This window comes from Nilaparvata lugens, chromosome X (genome assembly GCF_014356525.2).
Source record: "Nilaparvata lugens isolate BPH chromosome X, ASM1435652v1, whole genome shotgun sequence".
Classification (NCBI taxonomy): Eukaryota; Metazoa; Arthropoda; class Insecta; order Hemiptera; family Delphacidae; genus Nilaparvata; species Nilaparvata lugens.
The window spans coordinates 19,667,152-19,689,422 of NC_052518.1; the positions used below are offsets into that span (position 1 = coordinate 19,667,152).

The 22,271-nt window shown below is 32.3% G+C and overlaps 1 protein-coding gene across 1 annotated transcript; it reads right to left on the reverse strand.

The window, feature by feature from the left end:
- Positions 1 to 8,461: 8,461 nt before the first annotated feature.
- LOC120354809 (ubiquitin carboxyl-terminal hydrolase 20-like) lies at positions 8,462 to 19,725 on the reverse strand. The gene is made up of 8 exons (XM_039442610.1): positions 19,587 to 19,725; positions 19,315 to 19,430; positions 17,611 to 17,779; positions 16,986 to 17,181; positions 15,742 to 15,981; positions 14,883 to 14,966; positions 13,536 to 13,672; positions 8,462 to 10,669 (listed from the first exon to the last, which is right to left on the reverse strand). Exons 3-7 carry the CDS (start codon positions 17,732 to 17,734, stop codon positions 13,591 to 13,593), a joined length of 726 nt encoding a protein of 241 aa, XP_039298544.1. The 5' UTR covers positions 17,735 to 17,779; positions 19,315 to 19,430; positions 19,587 to 19,725; the 3' UTR covers positions 8,462 to 10,669; positions 13,536 to 13,590.
- Between the last annotated feature and the right edge of the window lie 2,546 nt (positions 19,726 to 22,271).

The window sequence follows — 22,271 nt, forward strand, 5'->3', positions numbered from 1 at the left end:
CTTGGTCGAGTTTTATTTTGTTGAATAATTCCTATTTTGTATTTCTAAGATTTAGTACAGTTTCCAAAGTAATATTTTCAGAAGAATGATTTATCCACACTTATATAAAGGGCAATAAAATTGATTAACTGGTTAATTATCATTCAATATTTCCACTTGAAAACAGAAAGGATTGTATCACATATTTTTAACGAACTTTATGTTGACAAAACCATGTTTTTTAATAAATTACAGTAGGATGTGAAAATATTCCTTTGGATTGTTATTAAAAATATAAAACTGAGTATCTTTTTAAATTATTTCGTCACATGTTTCGGCTACTAATGCCATTTTCAAGTCGAAACATTAGTAGCCAAAGCTTGTCATGACGAAATAATTTTTAAAGGTTACTCAGATTTATATTTTTAATTATATTCAAAAGTAGTCCTGTGGACTGCTCTATTTAATTAAGAGGAATGTTCCCGTTCGGAAAAAGGGCTTAAACAGGCACTTCATTCTTTTCTGTTTCGGACACCATTTTCCAACCGATGATCATGAAGATGGTAACAAATTGATCAGGAAGATTTGGAAATCTTGCGCCTTATCTCCAAATTTTTATATTACGTACCAAATCGCTCAAACTATCAGGAATGATACTACTTGAGAGGAACTTGACGATCCTATGAGAGAAGGAACTTTGTCTCCCATATTGCTTAGAGGTCTATGTCTGTAATAGAATATAGATTACAGATTTTTTGTGATATTGAAATAAATATGATTGCTGAGCGAATTGGCCCTCTCGTAGGAATAGCATTCAATGGGGTAGTAGTTTTCAAACTCTCCTGAATCCCTCATGTTCGACAATAGATAAGGCCTCAAAGTCTTTACAAATCCTTCAATGTTGTTTTCCATCACGAACTGCTTATTATTAAGGAACTGTTAGTTTATTCAATTTGTTACTATTATTAGAAATAATGAAGAAATTATATCCTCATTCATAATATCATAGATAATCAAACCATTCCTTAGCTAATGTCAATCCTCTATTTCCGTTATTATAAACTTCCCTCCATGACAATACTGTGAGAATCAATGCAGTATCATCAGCAAATGATATTCTTGTGGAATTTGGCATATTCAATTTTAAAAGATAAATATATCATAAATAATAAGGAAGAAAGGACTGTTCCTTGAGGTAAGCTAAACTTAGTCAAGCCCCGTGTATCGGTTTTATTATTAATGATCATGGAGGATAGAACACAAATCGTGACCATTATAATAAAACCGATACAGGTGGCTTGACTAAGTTTGGCTTTCTTCAAGGAACAGTCCTTTCTCCCTTATTATTTCTGATATATTTAAACGATATTTTAAAATTGAATATGCCAAATTCCATAAAAATATCATTTGCTGATGATACTGCATTGATTTTCACAGGATTGTCATGGAGGGAAGTTTATAATAATGCAAGTAGAGGATTGGCATTGGCTAAGGAATAGTTTGATGAGCATACGCTCACTTTAAATCTGAATAAAACGAAATACATTGCTTAAACATCATAAGAACAATCCATCATGCTTATGAACATTCTCTATTCCACTCACTTTAACAAAATATTTCTTTTGCAAAAGCATATAATCAGGGCAGCCCTGGGCAGATCTAGATTGTATCCCAGCGAGAATTTGTTTATTGAGTTTGGAGTACCAACATTACGGCAAGTGTTTGACAAGAGCATAATAATTATTCATATCAATAAAAATAGTTGGGGAAAGTCTTACGTTTCATACTAACCCACACAATTTACGCCCAACAGTGAACAACTTTTATAATAGATAATTTTATAGATTGACAGTCAATAAACATCAGCTTCAGTATTTTATGGAATTCTTTGCAAATAAAATCCCAATTCATTTTATTACAAGTCCTTTCACAAAAAAAAAACTGAAAAATGAAATTGATAAATGGGTGAGAGCAAACATCTATTTCAATATCACTTGATTACTTTGTTGTCAATTTTCTTTCTACTCTTCAATTTTTATTCTATTTCTGTTAATTTTGTTTAATAACAATTCAACTCTTTCAACTTGTACTCTTTTGTTTTTGTACATGTACATAATATTATATAACTACTTTTTGATTGAAGTCACTACTGGCGCTCAAGTGTTACTTTTGCCAGTAGAGCCAAAATTTTATTATTACTTTGCTATTACCACATAATCTTGTTAATTATATTGTACTGTAGCCTATACTTCTGGAATTTTGTAAGTTTGTTAACTTTATTACTAATGTCTGTAAAATCATTAGTCTGAGAAAATAAAGTGGCAATCCCCTCATTAAAATTTTATATGTTAAAAGAGTGGCTGTAAGAGCTTTTTCGCCCCACTTGGATGTAATGAGCTGGTTTACGTGCGTCATATGGAGGCTGAAAGTGATTGTTTTCTGACCAGGCCGGTAAAATTTTTACGGCCCTAGGGCTGTAAAATAACCTTGAAGTCAGCTGATTCTGATTTGATGTGAACGTGTTTACAAAATAGTTTATGAAACGGAATCAGTTTATGCTTCTAGAATTGAATAAAGTTTTTGCAATAAGATACTATCATTTTATTTGGATGAATGAAATACAAATAATGAGATATTATAAACTATTCAAATTCAATTTTCAGAGTATAATAGAATCTAACCTCAAACCTCCTAGTACAGCATTTATCATGGAACATGGTGGATAAACGGAATCATTTTATGCTTTTAGAATTCAATAAAGTATTCTGTAATAATATACTATCATTTTATTTGGATGAATAAAATACAGATAAGATATATATTATAACTATTCAAATAATTCTATTTTCAGAGTAGGATAGAACTTCTAACCTAAACTTCCATTGACATTCAGATTGGCCAAATTTCAAGTGTGCTAAAACAGCTGATCAAAAACTTTCCATTGACATTCAGATTGGCCAAATTTCAAGTGTGCTAAAACAGCTGATCAAAAACTTTTCATTCTTTGTGTTTATCATTCAATAATCAAAACATTTATAATAATATCATCTTATTGTCATTTGGAAGAATAAAAAGTATAAACTCAACCTCTTACATATAATTGAACATAATCTTTTAGGTTATTTAGACAAATCAGAATAAAAAATAAAAATACTTGGACAATTTCTTGATATTCAGATTACCTCAGATTTGCTAGAGCTATGACCTTCCACTTTTGCTTTCGGAAGTGCTTATAATAGACAATTATTCTCATATATATATTGTTTATTTTCCTGTGTGGCGAAAAATAACGTTCTCACCATGGGCAAAAATGTTTTTTCCGGCTCTCAATCTTTTCTAGTCCTCGGCCTACGGCCTCGGACTTGAAAACCGATTTCGAGCCAGAAAAGTCCCATTTTCGGCCCTAGGTGCGAAATATACTATTACGTACTAACTAGGCCTACTTTCGCTTCATAATACCAATTCATATGCACCATGTATATGGATATTCTATTTTTAAAAATTGTACTTCATTTATATTCAAAAACAAATATTAAAAATGAGAAATTCACAGAAGGCACAGAGACAAGAAAATTCAAAATTCGTCACCAGTTGAGACCTGTGTACTCAGGGCTTTCTAGCCGCCAGTTCTGGAACTACCAGCAGCTCTCTTCAAAATCAACTTATCAAATCTGCAAACACTAATTATTTCTATAATAGCCCAATAAAGGTTTTTTTCGATCCGAAAATTAAATAAAAGCTGAATCTCTCACCATCGATAGAACCCTCCCAGAGGGTCATTCTCCCAAAGTCCCAAGAAATCCCCTTGGAGCTTTCCCCCCTAGCACCCCTCAAAGTTGAAAAATGCAGGTAATCACGGGAAATCAACTATCTCTGTATTTGGGGTTTGCGATTTGATTTTTCTGTTTTCTTCGATTAACTTCGAAGAAAGTGATTTTAAAGTAAAATGAGCCAAATAATTAATGTAGAAACTCTCATTGCGAACCCATTGATGTATATTGTTATTTATTTGCAATTCAATTTGACGCTGTGGAAGGGGAAATAGCCGACGCGGCTGACTCCCTTCACCATAGTAAACAGAATAGTATTGCTTTCTACATTGCATCTCATTTACACTATGGCGCTCGAAACAATTAATTTTGTCTAAAGTTTTGACATGCGCTGAATCTAGATTTTTACTTTTCAATACTCTAAAAAATTATCATAATTTTCTCGAGTTAATCACGCTGATGAAAACATCAGGATTTCGTTGTCCGCTCACAGAATTTATTATATTATTATTAATTTGAAGTGTGCCTTGTCAATACGAGTCAGAGGTATCACAATATTATTTGATAACTCTAGTTTCAGATATTCATGTTTTTCAATGAAGTTTGATGATATATTATGTGTCTAACTCCGTCATCTTATCCTTATTTTGTGAAAAAAATTTAAACACTTGATAATGGAATGAATATCATCAGGTCATGTAAACAAAGAAAATAAAAGGGTAGGTCTACCTGTGATACTATATAACACTGTACTCCTGATAAATTTCAAGCTGAAAGTAGATTAATTAGTTGCTTATTCGGTTTAAATATTAAAAAATGTTACCAATATTATCACATACAGTGAGAACAAATTATTCTGAAGCTTTCTATTTTTACCGGTACTGAACATGAAGAGGCAATACCAAGCCACAATTGCAGTTTCGTTCACAATCATTACCTATTATCAGAGCATTCAAATTGATGCTATGTGAATTTAACTATGGGATTATCCCCATCTCACAATTTCCCTATTTATTTATCCTTATCGTGATTTAGAATAAAGTAGTTTATGTCTATAATCACAAAAATGAATGTACAGTACCTATAATAAAACAAAATTATATAATATTATACTATATAATTTAATATTACAAATAACAAAATTTCTAGTAATAAAGCAACTTTTTCTAGGTATGAATTTCAAGGCTCTCAAAATGACCATTTCTCAATCAGAGGCAGATATTCCAATGATTATCATAATAGTTATTGAATGAATATTGTTTGTATTGTACATTGTTCGACGTAAGATAAACTACATCCTTAAGGTAATCAACTTATTTAGGATTATCATGTTTATGAATGAAAGCGAGTCTGTGATAAGACATATATGATTTATTAGTCAAACTGAATTATAAAAATTATATACAATGCATATTTCTGATCAACTCAAAATAAAAATGATAGTATCAAGCCGAAATGAATTGATCAACTATCCACTGTTCAAATTGCACTGTGATCTCCTTTTACTTCCAAATGGATTAAATTTCGTGACTCTTCAAGGTAACAATTTTTGAAAAAAAAACAATGGAAAACATTCAAGAATTGAAACCAAGATAACCAATGGAATGTGAACGTCATCCAAATAGCATTTAAATTTGAATTTTCAGATCATGGAATTCATAACAAACTAATTCTTGAGAGAATAGTGATGAATTGAAAACAGTGCATGTAACATTGATACAAAGCGATACAATGAAAAACAACATCGATTAATTTAATACTGGACTTATGAAAATCATATTACCGTACCTTTAAAGCTTATAAAATGTAAAACCAACATTTTCAATTCCTCTACTGAAGCAAAACATCGATAGAAAATAAAGAAGAGCCCATTATAACCACAAAATACTTTTACTTGAATTCACTTGAACTACCGTAACTCACTTCAACCCTTCAATGATCACAATTAACTAGAATGGTATAAAAACTATAAAATTGATAATCAGGTACATTTTTCAAATAACTTCACCCCAACTAAATCTGTGAATGCCAAGTCATAAGAAATAATGTTCAATACTTCAATAGATTTGTTTTTAATTTTTCAACATATAAATAGAAATTGATCTATTCTTTTGGTGCCCGAATCAAAATCAATATCAATCAACATCAAGAAAAGCTTCTGCCAACCTTGTAATTCCAGTATGATTCTGCTCATGCTTTACTTTCTTTTATAAAGTTCTCATTAAGGCTCTTGTGTAATGAATGACAAGATGCGAGTGGAGTTGAAGAATCGATGTGTTAACAAATAATAGATGATGAATCATCTTTCAATTCATCTTATACGGTAGGCTACTTTGTACTTGGTTCATGATTATTTACGATTTTTTCATCTCCAATGGACCGTACATCTGGTTATCAATATTGAATATTCAATATTTTCTATCCTACTTGATCAACTTTTGATTACGAGTGTAGAATGTAAAACACTTTCATGATTTTCCTACTTTTTATGCATGCTTACTCTTCCTTAATTTGTATGATTGCATGGCTTCCATCTTTAGAATCTACTGAATTTTCATATTGGACTATTTAGATATGTAGATTCAACTAGTAAGAACGGAAGATGAGCTACTTTACAGAGAGAAACATAGAAAGTTTCAACTCAACAAGCCCAATGTATAATTTTTTTATGCCTCAGCCGTCATAAATATATTTGCCTCAACTGTAGGTATATTATCAGCCTGGATGGAGAATATTAACTGTGGAAAACAGCAAACACTGCACGCTATGATTTTTCAGAAAATCGCCACTGTTAACATTATTGTAATTTATGATTCATCTCAGTTTTTGACATTCATATCTCATGATAAATTATAGCATAGAATTATGATCATACACATATATACATTTATTATATTATGGCATATGATGCATGATTAAGCACATATATAACAACAAAATGATGATTTAATCATCACTTTTCATTCAAAACAAAGACAGCAATATGAAGACCGTATTGTAATAGTGACATTATAATTAATTCACGTAGAAAAATATTGATTTCCTGAACTGGCAATGAAAGCTGATTAAATTGCTGTAATCAAATTGATTAAATATCAAACATTTTAATATTCAGAACTTAGAGAACTAAAAAGTGTAAATTCAGTTTCGGCGCGAGGCAAAACAATAGACAAAATTGATTGTTTCGAGCGCCATAGTGTAAATAAGATGCAACTTGGAAAGCAGTACTATTTTACTGTTTACTATGGTGAAGAGAGTCAACCGCGCCAGCTGTTTCCCCTTCCACACCGTCAAATGAATCGCAAATACATAATAATATACATCAATTGGTTCGCAATGAAAGTGGCTAAATCAATTATTTGACTTATTTTTCTTTTAAATCATTTGCTTCGAAGTTATTGGAAGAAAACAGAAAAATCAAATCGCAAACCCCCTGAATTTTCATCATATAAATTATTTTATCAAGAAAACTGTTAATTTTATTGAAAAAGTGAATATAACTTATATTGTAGTCCATAATGTAAGGAATCGAATGACGTATAATAGAATTGTTTTCGATCATTGGTTACAGAGATAATTTATTTCCCGTGATTACCTGCATTTTTCAACTTTGAGGGGGGCTAGGAGGGAAAGCTCCAAGGGGATTTCTTCGGACTTTTGGGAGATGACCCTCTGGGAGGGTTCTATCGATGGTGGGAAATTCAGCTTTTATTTCATTTTCGGATCGAAACAGCCTTTTTGGACCTTCATTGACTGGGCTATAATTTCAATACTATTAAACAATTTTCTAATATTTTTATCAGAAAACTTATCGATTAAATACAGGTTTCATCGTTTGGAACAATTCACAATTCGATAAATATTGAGGTTCTGATGAAATTCGGTTTCATTTCCGAGTGATTTTGTAAACTCTCGTTTGGGCTTGATGAGTATCAGAATGATGGAAGCTTCTATCTCATGCTTTTACCATATATAAGAACACATATAGAAGAAGACTTGAATTTATTGTTATCATCAATTTTATTTTCTTATTACTATTCGTTTGTCGTTATTTGTTTTTAAATTAAAGTTCACAAAATAATTTTCAAGCTATCTGACTTTTCTTCTTTATGTGTTCTTATATGTCTAAAAATATTTCATCATAGGCACTGCGGTGCCGACTCCAGAAGGCCTGGATGGGCTCTGGGCTTTTGGATGTCTAATCAGGGGTCGTCCTACCCAGAGTCCAAATCTGGGCACTTGGTTACTCAGAGCCCATAATATTAGGGTTGGAGCTCACCGAAAATAAATTTAGGTGGTACGGAGCCTACCCAGAATTTTTTTCATCCAAGCTTTTTTCTAACCCTGCGACCACATATATGTGGTGTTGTTCCAACCTAACACGATTTTTACTTAGCTGATTTCACAACACGTCTCTTACTTGGCTTTGCGGTTGAATTTGAGAAAAAAAGGTTGAAAACCTCTACTATAAAGTATAAATCATACTAATATTTGAACCAATATTGTAACATTATACGGTAACTTATAATGAGAGATTGTTGACCTTGAAGTCGATCAATTCAATGGTTTCTCTTATGGTTAAAACCAATATTTTCACAATTAAAAAAATAATTATTCATTGAAAGTTTAATTCATATAGGCCTAGAAGTTTGTAAATTAATAATAAGAGGCTAATTGAATCTCCCAATTAATTGAAAATAATACTAATACAATTGTTCAGTATGATTGATTTATTCCAATTGAAAAATATACTTTACAACTAACAATGAGCTATCGCTTCACATATTATCACAGCAGCATTGAATAGATAACTAATGTTCAAAATACAGTGCGTCATATTTTGCACTTTTGTTGACTGCAGTAGTATTCTCTTTCATTGTTATTGGCTGCGGATTCTCACAGCTGAAGTTTGACGTATTTATTAATTTTTCGAACTGATTCAAGAGTCAGAGGTATTGTTATAGATAACTAATGTTCAAAATACGGTACAATATATAATTTAACATAAGTTAAACATCTATTAAAATATATATTGCATTGAGAAATACTATACGGTACATTTAAACTTTATATACTAATACAAAACTATACCAATACATATACGAATACATCTGAACATCAAAATAATATGCTAAATCAAGACAACATACAAACACAGTTTGTGTTTGTAGCAAACGAAGCAATTATAAAATAACAGTCAGGATTAGACATTATTTGAAACCCCCAATCATATATTTGTACTTCACAGAAAATAAATTTTTAATATGCGAATTAACAATTGAATGTCAATGGAATCATTGAATATGAGTAAATATATTTTATTAGAATTTTAGATGGAAACTAGAAACCAAAGGTTGAAAACATTAATTTCACGGATTTCTTCCAAGTTTTTGTGAAACTGTACAGACTTCTCAAAGATTGAGTTTTATTAGAATTTTAGGGGGGAACTAGAAAGTCCCAAAGGTTGAAAACACTAATTTCACGGATTTCTTCAAAGTTTTGTGAAACTATAAAGACTTCTCAAAGAAAACGTATAAAAAACCTCAATCTTTAATAAGTCTGAACAGTTTCACAAGAACTTGGAAAATATTCGTTAGTTTAGTGTTTTCAAAGATGATAATGATAGCTCAACTATCTCATAGCTATACTGAGCTTAGCTCAACTGTTGAGTATAAGTTACACAATGGAGTGAATTTCAATATTTTTTTTTAGATTGCAATGAGTATGAACATTCAAAATGAGGAAACTACAGTATCCATCCCTGTTCCGGTCGAGAAACGTCTAAATCAAATTAACTATGACTTATTTGACGAGGATGATACACCCCTTATAGAATTAATTAGTAATTATATAACAAATTCTCAATCGATCGCATTGATTTAGAGAATCAAACTATGAATATCAACCTTCATATTTATAATCTCAGTGAAACTGACCAGACAAACTTGTCTGTAGAAGAGAGAAGAGAATTGCAAAGTGATTGTATTCCCAAATGGATCATCAGATAATGGCACAGGAAATGATCCTTGGAAAATTGTTGGTAATGAAGAACTAAAAACTTTTCTAAACTTAAATACTTTCATTTTTCAAAAAATTAAATTTGAAGTTTGTGAAAATATATTTTTATGAATACCAACTATTCATTATTACGTTCTAAATAATCATATAAGACTAGATAAATCGTACTGCTCTATATTTCTAAATTATATTTTGTAATGCATACTGTTAAGAACTTTTCTGCTTGAACAAAAACGATTAAAAATTATATTTTCAGATTTATTAAATATCATATTAAATTTTTTTCAAATATCAACAATCTTAAATTTAATTAATTCTATTCCGTTGAAAGAGATTGATTAATACCAAACTCACCAGACGAATTGCAAAGTGATTGTATTCCCAAATGTATCATCAGATAATAGTACAGGAGATGATCATTGGAGAATTGTTGATAATGAAGAACTACAAACTTTTCTGAACTGAAATACATTCATTTTTCAAAAAATTAAATTTGATGTTTGTGAAAATATATTTTTTTGAATACCAACTATTCACTATTACGTTCTAAATAATCATATGAGACTAGATCAATCGTATTGCTCCTTATTTCTAAATTATATTTTGTAATGAATACTGTTAAGAACTCTTCTACTTGAACAAAAACTATAAAACATTATTTTTTCAGATCTATTAAATATCAAATAATTTTTTTTCAAACATAACTCTTTTTTCAAATATCAAAAATCTTAAATTTAATTAATTCTATTCTGTTGAAACAGATTGATTAATACCAAATTCACCAGACGAAGAAGCTCTCGGTGCGCAGAGATGTCACTCGTCGGGTTTCTTATAATTCAGCTCATTTCTTCTCAATCAACACCTTTTTCACAAGCCAAGATTTACCACACGGACAGCGACTTCTATGGATGGAAAAAATAAAAAATGAAAATGTCAATGGAATTAAACAATAATGCAATTAAAAATAATAGCGAGATCATGAAATAAACATGAAAAATAAGGAAAAAAGAGTACCTATGATGATTGCCTTATAAGAGAATAAGAGTTATGGGATTGTACAATGTATTCGAAATAATATATATATATATATATATTAATATATATATTTTTTTCATTATTACATATTTTATCAATGTAATAATGAAAAAAAAAATAATAATAATAAATGCAGGCTTTGTAACGCTGCAGTAGAAAGTATTCAGCACATGGTTTCAGGCTGCTCAAAATTGGCACCAAAAGAGTATTTGAGGCGACATAATAATGTTGCAAAAATAGTGCACCTGAAATTGCAGCAGGAATTTGACTTCTTTGAAGAAATGCCCCCATACTATTCTTACTCTCCTCCTGCATTTAATGAGAGAAACCAGATTAAGATCTATTGGGATGTTCAAATGATCACTGACAGGCAAGTCATTCATAACAAGCCTGATATCCTAATGTTGAACATGAATAAAAAAGAAGCCTTGATAATTGATGTAGCCATACTAGCAGATGAAAATTGTCAAAGAACAAGAGGTGAGAAATTGAGGAAGTATCAAGAGCTAGCATTTGAGCTCAAAGATATGTATGGGCTCAAGAATGTTAGAATAATCCCAATCGTAATATCTGTGATTGGTCTGATTCTTAATTCAACAGTGGAGAGCTGTAAGGTTATTGATGTCTCAGAAACTCTGGTAGGGAAAATGCAGAAGTCTGTTCTGCTTGATACAGCTCGCATAGTACGCCAAACGCTCCAACATACTTGGTAAAATACTTTATCAATAATAGAAAATAATGCCAAGAGGTTGCATAAATTTTGCCCCTCTTCGCATAAGCTATCCGCAACTGCGTGAAAAGGAGAATAATAATAATAATAATAATAATAATAGCGAGTGACCTAGCTGGCTCAGGTCTGGTGTCAGATTTCTGGTTCAGGTCGCAAATGATTAATTTCAGGGCCTCTGACATGACCTAACAACTTTTTTTAGGCAGCTGTGACCGACTGTTAACGGTTCCAACCGAAACACGGTAGTGGCCCGAGATAAATCAATGTAAAACGTAAGAAGTCCAAATGTATTGTCTATCTAATGAAACACTTGAAGGTGCGATCTGCTCTTATTGGTCCAGTTGACTAACAGTTGAAACATAGTGGAACGGTGAAGGTAGAGTTTATCAGAAAAGGTAGTTGAGAGTGTTCAAGTAATGTATGTGTATCTAAATGTCTCATCTTCCTCCCACTTTCTACTCCACAGTCGCCACTCCACTATGTTCGGACACATTTGAATACATGCATTATTTCCAACTCTCCCCAGCTACCTTCTCTGATGATACACTCCACTATGTTTTGACCCTCATGAATTCTTTGGTGTAAATAATGAAATAATATGAAAAATCAATGCATCTTTAAAGTTATGGAGAAGATAAGATTGTTATCTATGATAGTGATGATGAAGGTGAAATAGAACAGGAAGCATACTATCTGGATGAAGAAGAGAACTCGTAAAAAAGATGAAGGATGTGAACTATAGCAGAACTCAGGACTAGAATCTAGTAACAGGGACAGACACAAATAGCAATTTAATTAAATGAAGAAAAAAATAATAGAATCTGTAAGCGATGATGCATCAGATGGACAAAATTGTGATTCACTTGCTTAGAGCTGTGGAAGAAGCTATAAAAGCACTACGGTACATGTTTTTAATATGTCTGTTGATGACATAAAATGGCTATTCTCCATCATTCATCTGATCTCTTCCCAAGCAGAGTAATCTTTCCAGAATCAAAAATACTTACTCAAATGCAAACTTACATTAAAAGTATCCTCTATAATCCTCTACATCAATAAGAATAGAACTACAATTACCACTCATACGAGTTCCTACAATATACGATCACATCATACAAATAGATACAACGTAGAGCTCACTAAATGCCGGCATCAATTCCTATACTCCTGTAATTATTTTATCAATAGAATCCCAACCAATTTCGCAACAAAGTTACAGGTACTTCACACAAATTGTTGGAAGAAAGGCATGGTTGTAATTTTTATTTCATATTGAATCTATTTCAAATTCAAAATGTACGTTGTATTATTATACTTGTGATATTATTGGCGTACATGGAGGAAACCTTAAATTGAGGTAGGCCTATAGACTTTTTTTATACAAAAAAATAAATAAATGAGTACATTGAAAATCTTCTGTTCAAAGTGTTAAATATTGTATGTGGATAGATATAAGAGTACTTACACTTAAAAAAGTGGAATTTGATAGTTTTATATGTACTCATTCATTTCATTTTTGTACGATCTATGAGTATTTTTCAACGTCAATAACTGTTTCATCATTTTCTAATGTCAAAAACGGTTGAGATATCGATGTGCGGGTGTCGCCATCCATTTTCTCTTATAATTCTGTATCGAAATCATGTATCATAATATGAGTATCTTCCCATTTAAAAAAATTAAGTTGAATAATTCAAAATGACGGTTCCAGTATGGCGGCCCAAAATCTTGAAGCATCATAAAAGTAGTTTTTTTTAATTCAAGCCAATCAGACCTATCGTCAAATTTTCCCTGTGAAAGAAATATTCAGCTATTTCCATAATTTTCACCAATCCTGTATGTATAATAAAAAGCAACACAAAAAGGACTGTATAAACGTTTAATATGACTACATTTGTCACAAGAGACACATAAGCTGAGTTCCCTCCAAACATTGATAAATATTTTTGTTGCATTTGCTTCAATTTTAAACTGATAATAAATAATGTAAAATATGTGATTACCTTCAGCAAGCATTTGCGTCACTCAGCTTTTTCAAGGATCAATAAGAATATTGTTCTAGTCTCCTTTGGTGCTATCAGTGAATTCAGTGCTATCATAGAAATCATAGTTATCATAGCTAGACTCATAATCGCTGCTCCTGAAAAGCATTTATACCTTTCTGATCAATTCATCATTTCCATGGGACAGTTTACAACAATATGATACATTTATTAAGAGGACCAGACAACCCTAAATAGATTAATTATATGCCTTTTCAAGGGTGGAGATTTGACTCCTGGTTCTCTTTGCCACACAACCCACACACAATAGATGAATATATAACAAAACAAAATACTTACTAAAAAATTCAATAACAATGAAAAGTAAATTTCAGAAAATAATGTGATATAAACGGACGGGATTTCAGGGATATTAATATTATGTTTATCTCCAACCAAGTAATAATGAGAATATACAGTATCACAATCACTGCCATAACAGCTACCTATTTCCAATCGATTTCCAAAAATATAGCCTACTGAAAAGTGAACTCTATGCAACGACTTGAACATTAAAACACGGTTCCTGATGCTGGCAGCAGGTTGCATTTTGTCAAGTTTTCAGCGTGTTATGCTTTCAGTTCGTCAAGTTTTCATTTTGTGAAGTTTTAAATTAGTCAAGTTTTTAGTGAATCAAGCTTCCAGATTGTCAAGAACTCAATTCGTCAAATTTTCAGTCAACAATTTCACTCTTGTCGAGAAACTTTTCTCCCAATATTTTTTCAATCTTTTCAACCATATAGGCTAGTTGGTTTATTTCTAACCTAGCCACAAGTTAGCCATGTGATACTTTGATTGAGTGGTCATGGATAAAAAAGTGTATGCAAAGGTTTTATTTGGCCTATAAAGCACTGGCAAGACCAGGTTGTGCTTTAAAGACTTTCATTATAAAACCGTTGCATAAACAAATAAAATAAATTACCAGAACAGTGACAAAAGTTGTTCTATTTTTTATATTATTTCATAGATTGATTGTCGAATAAGTAAATATGAAATGAGATGAATTCATTACTTTAAAATCAAGTTCTTGAAAACCTTTTGCAGTACAATACGAATACAGAAATATTATAAAAACAAGTCATACTTAATTAAAAAAAAAAAACAAATTTCAAAGCAACTCATAAATACTGAGAAAGAGATTAATATTGCACACTTCAAACTGTATCTATAATGAATTATACTTCTACACTAAATGTATTGAAGAAAGGATTTAATATAAAAAAATAAGACTAATATCTGAGAGATACTCCGAGGTCGAAGTAATATATCAACAAATAGTAAATAAAAAGAGAAAGAGAGAATACTTACTCTGACTGATAGTCTTTCATTTTATTTCCGCACATCTCGCATTCCACTAAAGAATCCAGCGGGCAAACGGGGCCACCTCCAAACCTCAACAACATACAACGAAATTTAATATTTATTTTCAATCCAAAATTAATTATTTCTAGTTGTTTTAATAGGTTGAGCTAGTTTAACAAGGCTACACTGGCAAAATCCTATTGTACCCCTCCTCATTGGAGTTGGTTGGAAACACAAGTTTTGTATTTAAAAGTATAAGTTAAGAAAGTAATAAAGTATTAAGTAAATTTTCAAGTATAGAAACGGTAACATTGGTCATAGAACATGGATCAGTTTGCAGCAGATTGTTTCAGGAGGAAACTGCCATAGGCTACTTGTGTCAGACTAATGCAAACAATTGATTTCGCCACAATGCACAGAAAACATACATTCCGGTCAGTTTCTAGGTTAGAAAGATTCTCTCCAGTTATTTACTCATTAACATGTTATTTGCTGATTGTGTGGCGGAAAATATCGTTTCTTGGCCGTGAATGTCTGTTGCACGGCTGACGCCTCGACTGGAAACATCAGGCTCGGCCCCGCTTCCCAGCCTCATCACGCAATATACTATAAATTCTTATTACAATTTTTTTTTTTGAATGAATGAATGAATTTATTTGCCAAAAACAAAATACAAAAAAGTAAATATAATAAAAATTTATCCCAAATTGTTGTGCGTTATCAAATTTTCATCCTACACTATAGGAGGCAGAGTTCGAGTAATGGTTTCATGGTCATAGTTGTTACCTGCGACTGCGGCAATTCTATTGTCATAATCTTTGCAGTATTACATAATATTTGTGAGTCCATCAATTATATAACTTACTTTTGAAAAATAGTGTGCCATGATGATGCTGTAACTTGTACAGACATTTCTTCATGGTCCTTGTAGACGCAGGGGGCATGCGAGCAAAATAGATCGCCGTTCTCAACTGCGCCGGGCTCGACGAAATTTTCAAATTTGCTCAGCCATAGTTTGGAAAGCGCATACATAGTTGGAGCTTGTTCATCGGCAGTTTTGAAGGCCCCCTCCCTCATTTCTCGGGTTGCTGGGCTGTCACGTTTCCTGAAACATTCATACAACATACATTTCAAACTTGATAAGTGCAAGGACATCTTTAATATATATTATGATAACTAGTGATTTTACTCCAAGGAGGGTTTTCTAGAAACTGTCGTGAGTCAAACTGTAAGAGGAAAAGTCCTACAGCTAAAAATATATATATGTTTGTCATCTACTAGGCATAATCTAGACACTAATAATAAAGCACTGGAATATTGCCTGCATACAGTATATCCCGAATTTATCAAAAAGTTGCAAACATGTTTCAATACCACCTATGGTGTTATCTTCAGTGTGAAAATTCAAAATCTAAATGAAAATTGAAATGTTCACACCATGGGTGTTGAAGCATGTTTGTAATTTTTTAATAGATTCGTGATATATTTAGACAATATTCCAGTGCTTTATTATGGATAGATATCACTATATCTCACAAAAAAAGTATCTGAAATCTAGAAACTTTTGTCATCATGGAGTCTATCAGTAGTTCAAGTAAATTCAACTCACTTCGTCATCTTCATTATATAATTAATGCTGAATAAATTATTCACATCAGAAATGTCAATAATGCTAAACTTGAATACTTATTTAGAATCTATGGGCAGCTCAACATACATCAGTAAATTCAAAGGAATTATTAATATACATCATTATAAACATGATCAATCACAATATTATTATTCGTGATTAGTATTTGAAATTGAAATTGTATTTATTCTTATTGTTTAACAGTGTACAACAACAGATATACATTAATAGTATGAAGAAGGATCTTTACATTATTGGCTAATGCCTAAGATTGAGGAGCGAGTTCCTATGATAAAGTATAGTATTGAAAGACCTACATAAAATTATTATACTGTACATGATAAAATTGAAGCATACTGATTAGAAAATAGAAAAAGAAGGTAATATTCTGTACACCAGTAGCGTTAATTCAAGCATCTATCCTTCATATTACCAGTAAAATTGAAACCATCTGTGTAAATAATTGAAAATGGACTAACCTATAGAACAATAGGTATGCTTCACATGAAGCAACCTTGTCATCTGTGACCTTTGTCACACGTTCGTCATCATATTCTATCCAGTTTTTTTCAGCGTCATTTAGTGCATAGCAGATGTAATGTCCACTATTCAAGCTGTCGCCTTTATGGCAAATAGTTGCCATAAGGTCGTATGTTTTAACTTCCGACTGGCAGTCTGAAAAACAAGTCAAACATGTTACCTTGCAATACCTCACCTTAATCGAATAGTGCCTTACAATAATCTTCCCTTGCTCAGTTATTTCACATAAATTAGCTCCAAAACTACTAAAGCAATACATATCAAAATTCAATTGGAAAACATTTTGGTTTCACCAACACAACTGAGAAATGCCAATTGAGACTCTGTTCACTTTGAAATTGACGGATTAGTTAAAGTTTGAAAGTAATAAACAAGTTAGTTATTCAAAAGCAATCAAATTCTGTACTACAAACATTCATTAAGTGAAATTTCATCATTGATTGGCTTCATCTATTTGACTTTGTCTAACATCATCTTGTCAATGACAAAACTGGAAATAATGGAATTTTGTAGAAAATTCAATCAGTTTCTAGACAAGGAGAGAGAATAGCAGAGAAGCATTACCAGAATGAACATAAGGTGTCATGTCGAGTTCAGTGATCGGGAATGAAACTTGTTGAGTATTCTTTGTTGAGCCCGGCAAGAACCTCTTGAGGTTAATACACAGTACCTCGGGCAACTGCATCATTTTGAAAATGTTATCGCATCACGGTCTTCATCACATTTTTCACATCTGCAAATTATACAAAACTCAATCATTTGTCAGAAATTGCGCAGGGGTTGCTTAATAAAGTTCTTTGAATACACAGCTACAATTAGTGAATTCACTCAAAATAGAGCAATTTTTGTTCTATTGCATAACTATAACAGCTCTAATAAACACCACTAGCCTGCATGCTCGCTTCGATCGCCTGTATTCTTCATTCAAGCTTGCTTCCTCACGTCAAATACAATCCAGTCATTAATCAAGACTATTCAATCACCAGTTGACTGAGACCACGCAGGAAAACTCCAATTTTTCATCTTATCGGTGGCGAACTTATTAAGCTCTTTCTAAGAAAAAGTTTTAGACAGTAGCTGAGCCTCTGTACAAAATATGAACATTTCCCATACATCAGTTCTCGAAAAAGTAGATATTAACTTCTTAATTTGAAAAAATGTCTGAGCAAATATTGTACAGAAATTATAAAACATTCATTTCACCCTTCAAAGTTTCAATCTAATTGAAAAATCTACTCTAAAAGTTATTTGAAAAACTGTAAAAAGGAACCCTCAAAAGTAACATCGCGACCAAATCTGAACGTATTTGGTTCAGTAGATTTTCAGCTCTGTTGATTTATGAATCAGTGCAATTTCGCTTTTATATACAGAGTGTTTCCTAACTCCCTACCAATATTCTAGGGCATTGTTCCTGGGTACAAAAAATGATTCAATAAATTAACTGAAATTATTGGTACATAGATTTCATAACTGGATTTTCAATACAAACTCCAGTCATTGGTGGTCTGAAAGATGTGGTTCTTCCACTGCACACTAAATTTCACCCCGACTTATATTTGGAGAAACGTTGTCCAGACAAGAGTTGAGTCAAGTCGGTTCGTAGTTGAGGCAGTAGAAACTAGTTGATTGCAGCATATTAAGAACATTGAGAGTCTTTGCACGACTATGTCTAACATCAACATCAAGATTTATGTTACCTGTTACAACCACTCTAAAATGTTTATACTTTTGTGAATTACAGAGAAAAGAAGTAGAAACGTTGATATTCCCTGTAAATATTTCAATATTAGAAATAGGAGTTCTATATACAGAGGCAATAATTGAATGTTGACTAGGAAAAGCAATAGCCACTATTTCACATTAACCCTCAATGCAATACTCACTGACATTAAAGGATGTCTCTTTAATAACGATTGCATCACCACCTAACAAATGAGCACTATTAATTGTGCAGAAAGCTGAGCCAAGCTCACAGTGTATACAAATCTAATTCATCATTACACAGCCTGGATTGCCAAAAATCACTATCAGTGTCCGCGTCCGGTTCAGTGCTAATATTCTTCCTGTAATGAGCCCGAGTATGAATAGCCCCATTACAATAATTCATGGAAACAATATTTTCACTGCGACTCTGATACTGATATGAGGCATTCACAAAATAAGGCGGCAAAGCCAAATTTCATTGACTATTACTGTTGATGTGAATGTCTTTGTTGTATGTTGAATGTAGTAAATAATATATTATGAGTTAAGCTATTGAGGACTAACCTGTAAATGTTATCATATTTCAGTTCTTCGACACAGAAGAATGCCTGCAAACAGTTTTGGAGAGTGACAACGCTGCGTCTAAAGGGTATTAGACTGCTCAGCCAATCAAACCAACCCTAAACAAACATATTAAAGGCACTTTAATAATTAATATCATCACATAAATTTTGGACTGATCATATCTGAACAGGTGTAAACCAAAATTTGTTTAAACAACTTTCAACATGTAGAATGTACAAATAAATTACACTGAGTAGACGTGGATAACTAACCTTTTTAAAACGGAGCATTTCTTTGCAATGCTCCAGGCCTGAATATTTCGCAGCCATTTCACTATGAGTCTTCAAGTCCTCTATTGATGGGATTTGGATTGCAATTACACGGGATGTGTCAAATTGTTCAGACATCTGTAAGCAAATTCAAAATTTAAACGCCAAATTCAGAAATTTCAGAGTCTATTTTGTGAAGTAAGTTCTGTTCTAAAATTTAAAAGAGCAGAGAGTCCATTTATAAAAATTAAATTCATTTTATAGGTCCTCAAATCTTCAAGCATTTGAAAATTGCATAATTTTGCAGGCATTTGATGGAATGAGTTGATCAGGTCTTTCCATGACAATTACAACAATGAAAAAGTAATAGAATCATAATGATGAATACAACTTGTTACTTTTTGTTTGGCAACATACAAGACTGTACCACTTTATGGCTATTTCTGAAAAATAAAATCGTAATATCGAGTTAAATTCATAGTGAATTCTAATGTTTTTGAGTATTGTGCAAAATATATATTTCTCGAATACAAAATTACTAGTGACCCATTTATATGTATTATATAAACACAACTAGATTCGACTACATTAATATTTTCAAGTTTTTTTTGACAATTTCAAATTACAAGTGCTCGGAACTAGTTGTGTTTATATAAAATGTATGAAAAGGGTACAAGTAATTTTCTAGAATAAATTGAACATCCAAATAACCATATTAATTAAAATACTGGAATATAGAATATTATAATATATTTCCGATATCGGTAGGCAAATACTCTCATAGGTATATCTGTGAATAGACTAAAATAGTTCTCAAAAAATATAATATTTCATTACACATTTCTTAGTTAGTGAAGATAAAGTTTAGCCTTTTGCCTTTTTTCAATCTTGTAACTTGTTCCCTCAAACAGATACATATATTCATTTTTCTAATTTTCATGTTATTTGTTCCATCGTTTGGGTTCCTTTCCTCTTCCGTTTTCGGTTCATGCATTCCTTCCTCTACTAATCCTAATCAGACGATGTGACAATATCTGTAGTTGACTTGGATCAATAGATCGACAGAAGAAGATGAAGAAGCAAAAAGTTTATTATTGAAGAAAACACATGAAAGGATCAGCAAACCACCACCTAGGAATGTTGCTAGATATTTAGGGTGCCAAGCATACTTAAACGTTTATTCAATAGTGCAGCTGGAATTGAATTATTCTCAGGATTGATACAGAGGTCTAAAAACTCTGTGTTTCTTGATTCCGTGCAAAATTTACTGTCCACTACAACAAATGAATCATTCCAATAAGATCTGAATGAGGGCAAGAATCGGTCATAGTTACCAATCGAAATGCGAATTCCTTCACCAGTAAACCATCACCAAATCATTATTTCCTTATGAAAGAGAGACAAAAAGAACTATCGAGCATGTAAGATTATTGCGAGAACGACAAATATTTCATTTTGAGGAATCCGTTTAAAGTTTCAAATCTGAGGAATCCGTTTCAAATTCACAGATTAATGCCAGGATTCGTCTAGCATTATTTGTAGCATGATTTCGTCGTGTGTCATTATGGAGAAGCATATTCAATGATATGAATGCTTGGAGAAGAATAGTATTTTGTAACAGAAATTGACGTTTGCTATCTGGGGGGATAAATTAAAAGGAATCCAGTGCCACACATAGGCACAACAAATTATTCACCAATGGTGGATAATCCTAATTTAGAGGCAAAAGCCAATGGACGTATCCTTCTTGTCTAGAAAGTGGACATGTATTCTTAAGGAAACATTTCAAATGTCATGCTCTCCATCAGGATGAATTACTCGCCAGTTCATTATAGCACTACCAAATGATAGAGGAATGACCATTCGTTTTCTGGGAAATGTATTTGAATTTCGTGCTGCTAATTTTGGGGTAGACAGAAACAATAGATAATTCAAGGAATGATTGGAAATTCAGGAGTTGGTTTAGGGGAAATGGGTTCTAGGGAAAAGTGGCAACTACCATGAAGAGTACAAATAACTCACCAATACTGTTTGATCCATAGGTGAGCTGGTCTCACTGGTCAGTCTCGGTTCGCTTGCTTGCTTGCTTCAGCTGTAGACCAGCATCATGAGCTGATGTACGCATTCTTGAAATGGAAATTGCATTTTCAATCAACAGTAACAGTTGTGTAGTGATGATGGTGTTTGCGGGAGGGGGAGGAGTAGGAGGGGCACAATCCAAGAGAGAGGCTACTAAATCGAGGTGGTTCCAACAAAAACTTTAAATAATCCAAAATCAAGTGAAAGGTGGGTGGGGGAGGACAACAGATGATCGAGGAAGAATGGACAATGCAGGAAAACAATCAGAGCAGGAGAATGAGAGGAGGCCAATCAGAGTAGGAGGTGAGCAGTTTATGTAAGGAGGGCGGGAGGAGACATTGGGAAAATGCAAAGATAACTATAATTTTTATGAAAGCAAATCTCTTTCAAGTTGGATAAACAAATACCAACACATGACTTTTGATCTAATAATCTCTCTAATCTCACTCAACTTTCAATAGTTAGGCTACAACGCTATATCACATTTATTCCTAGTTTCAATGCTTCAACACTTCCATAGCAATTTAAGAGCAGGTGCAACTGCCCTAATCATAACTATTCTTTTATTTCTGAATCCATGATAAATTAGAGAACAAAAGATTTTGTAAC

Coding starts and splice junctions, on each gene's coding strand:
- LOC120354809 (XM_039442610.1), bottom strand. CDS start 17,734: ATGATGCAGTTGCCCGAGGTACTGTGTATTAACCTCAAGAGGTTCTTG. Junction 17,182..17,610: donor GACACCTTATGTTCATTCTG/GTAATGCTTCTC, acceptor CTTGTTTTTCAG/ACTGCCAGTCGGAAGTTAAA. Junction 15,982..16,985: donor GCATACCTATTGTTCTATAG/GTTAGTCCATTT, acceptor TGAATGTTTCAG/GAAACGTGACAGCCCAGCAA.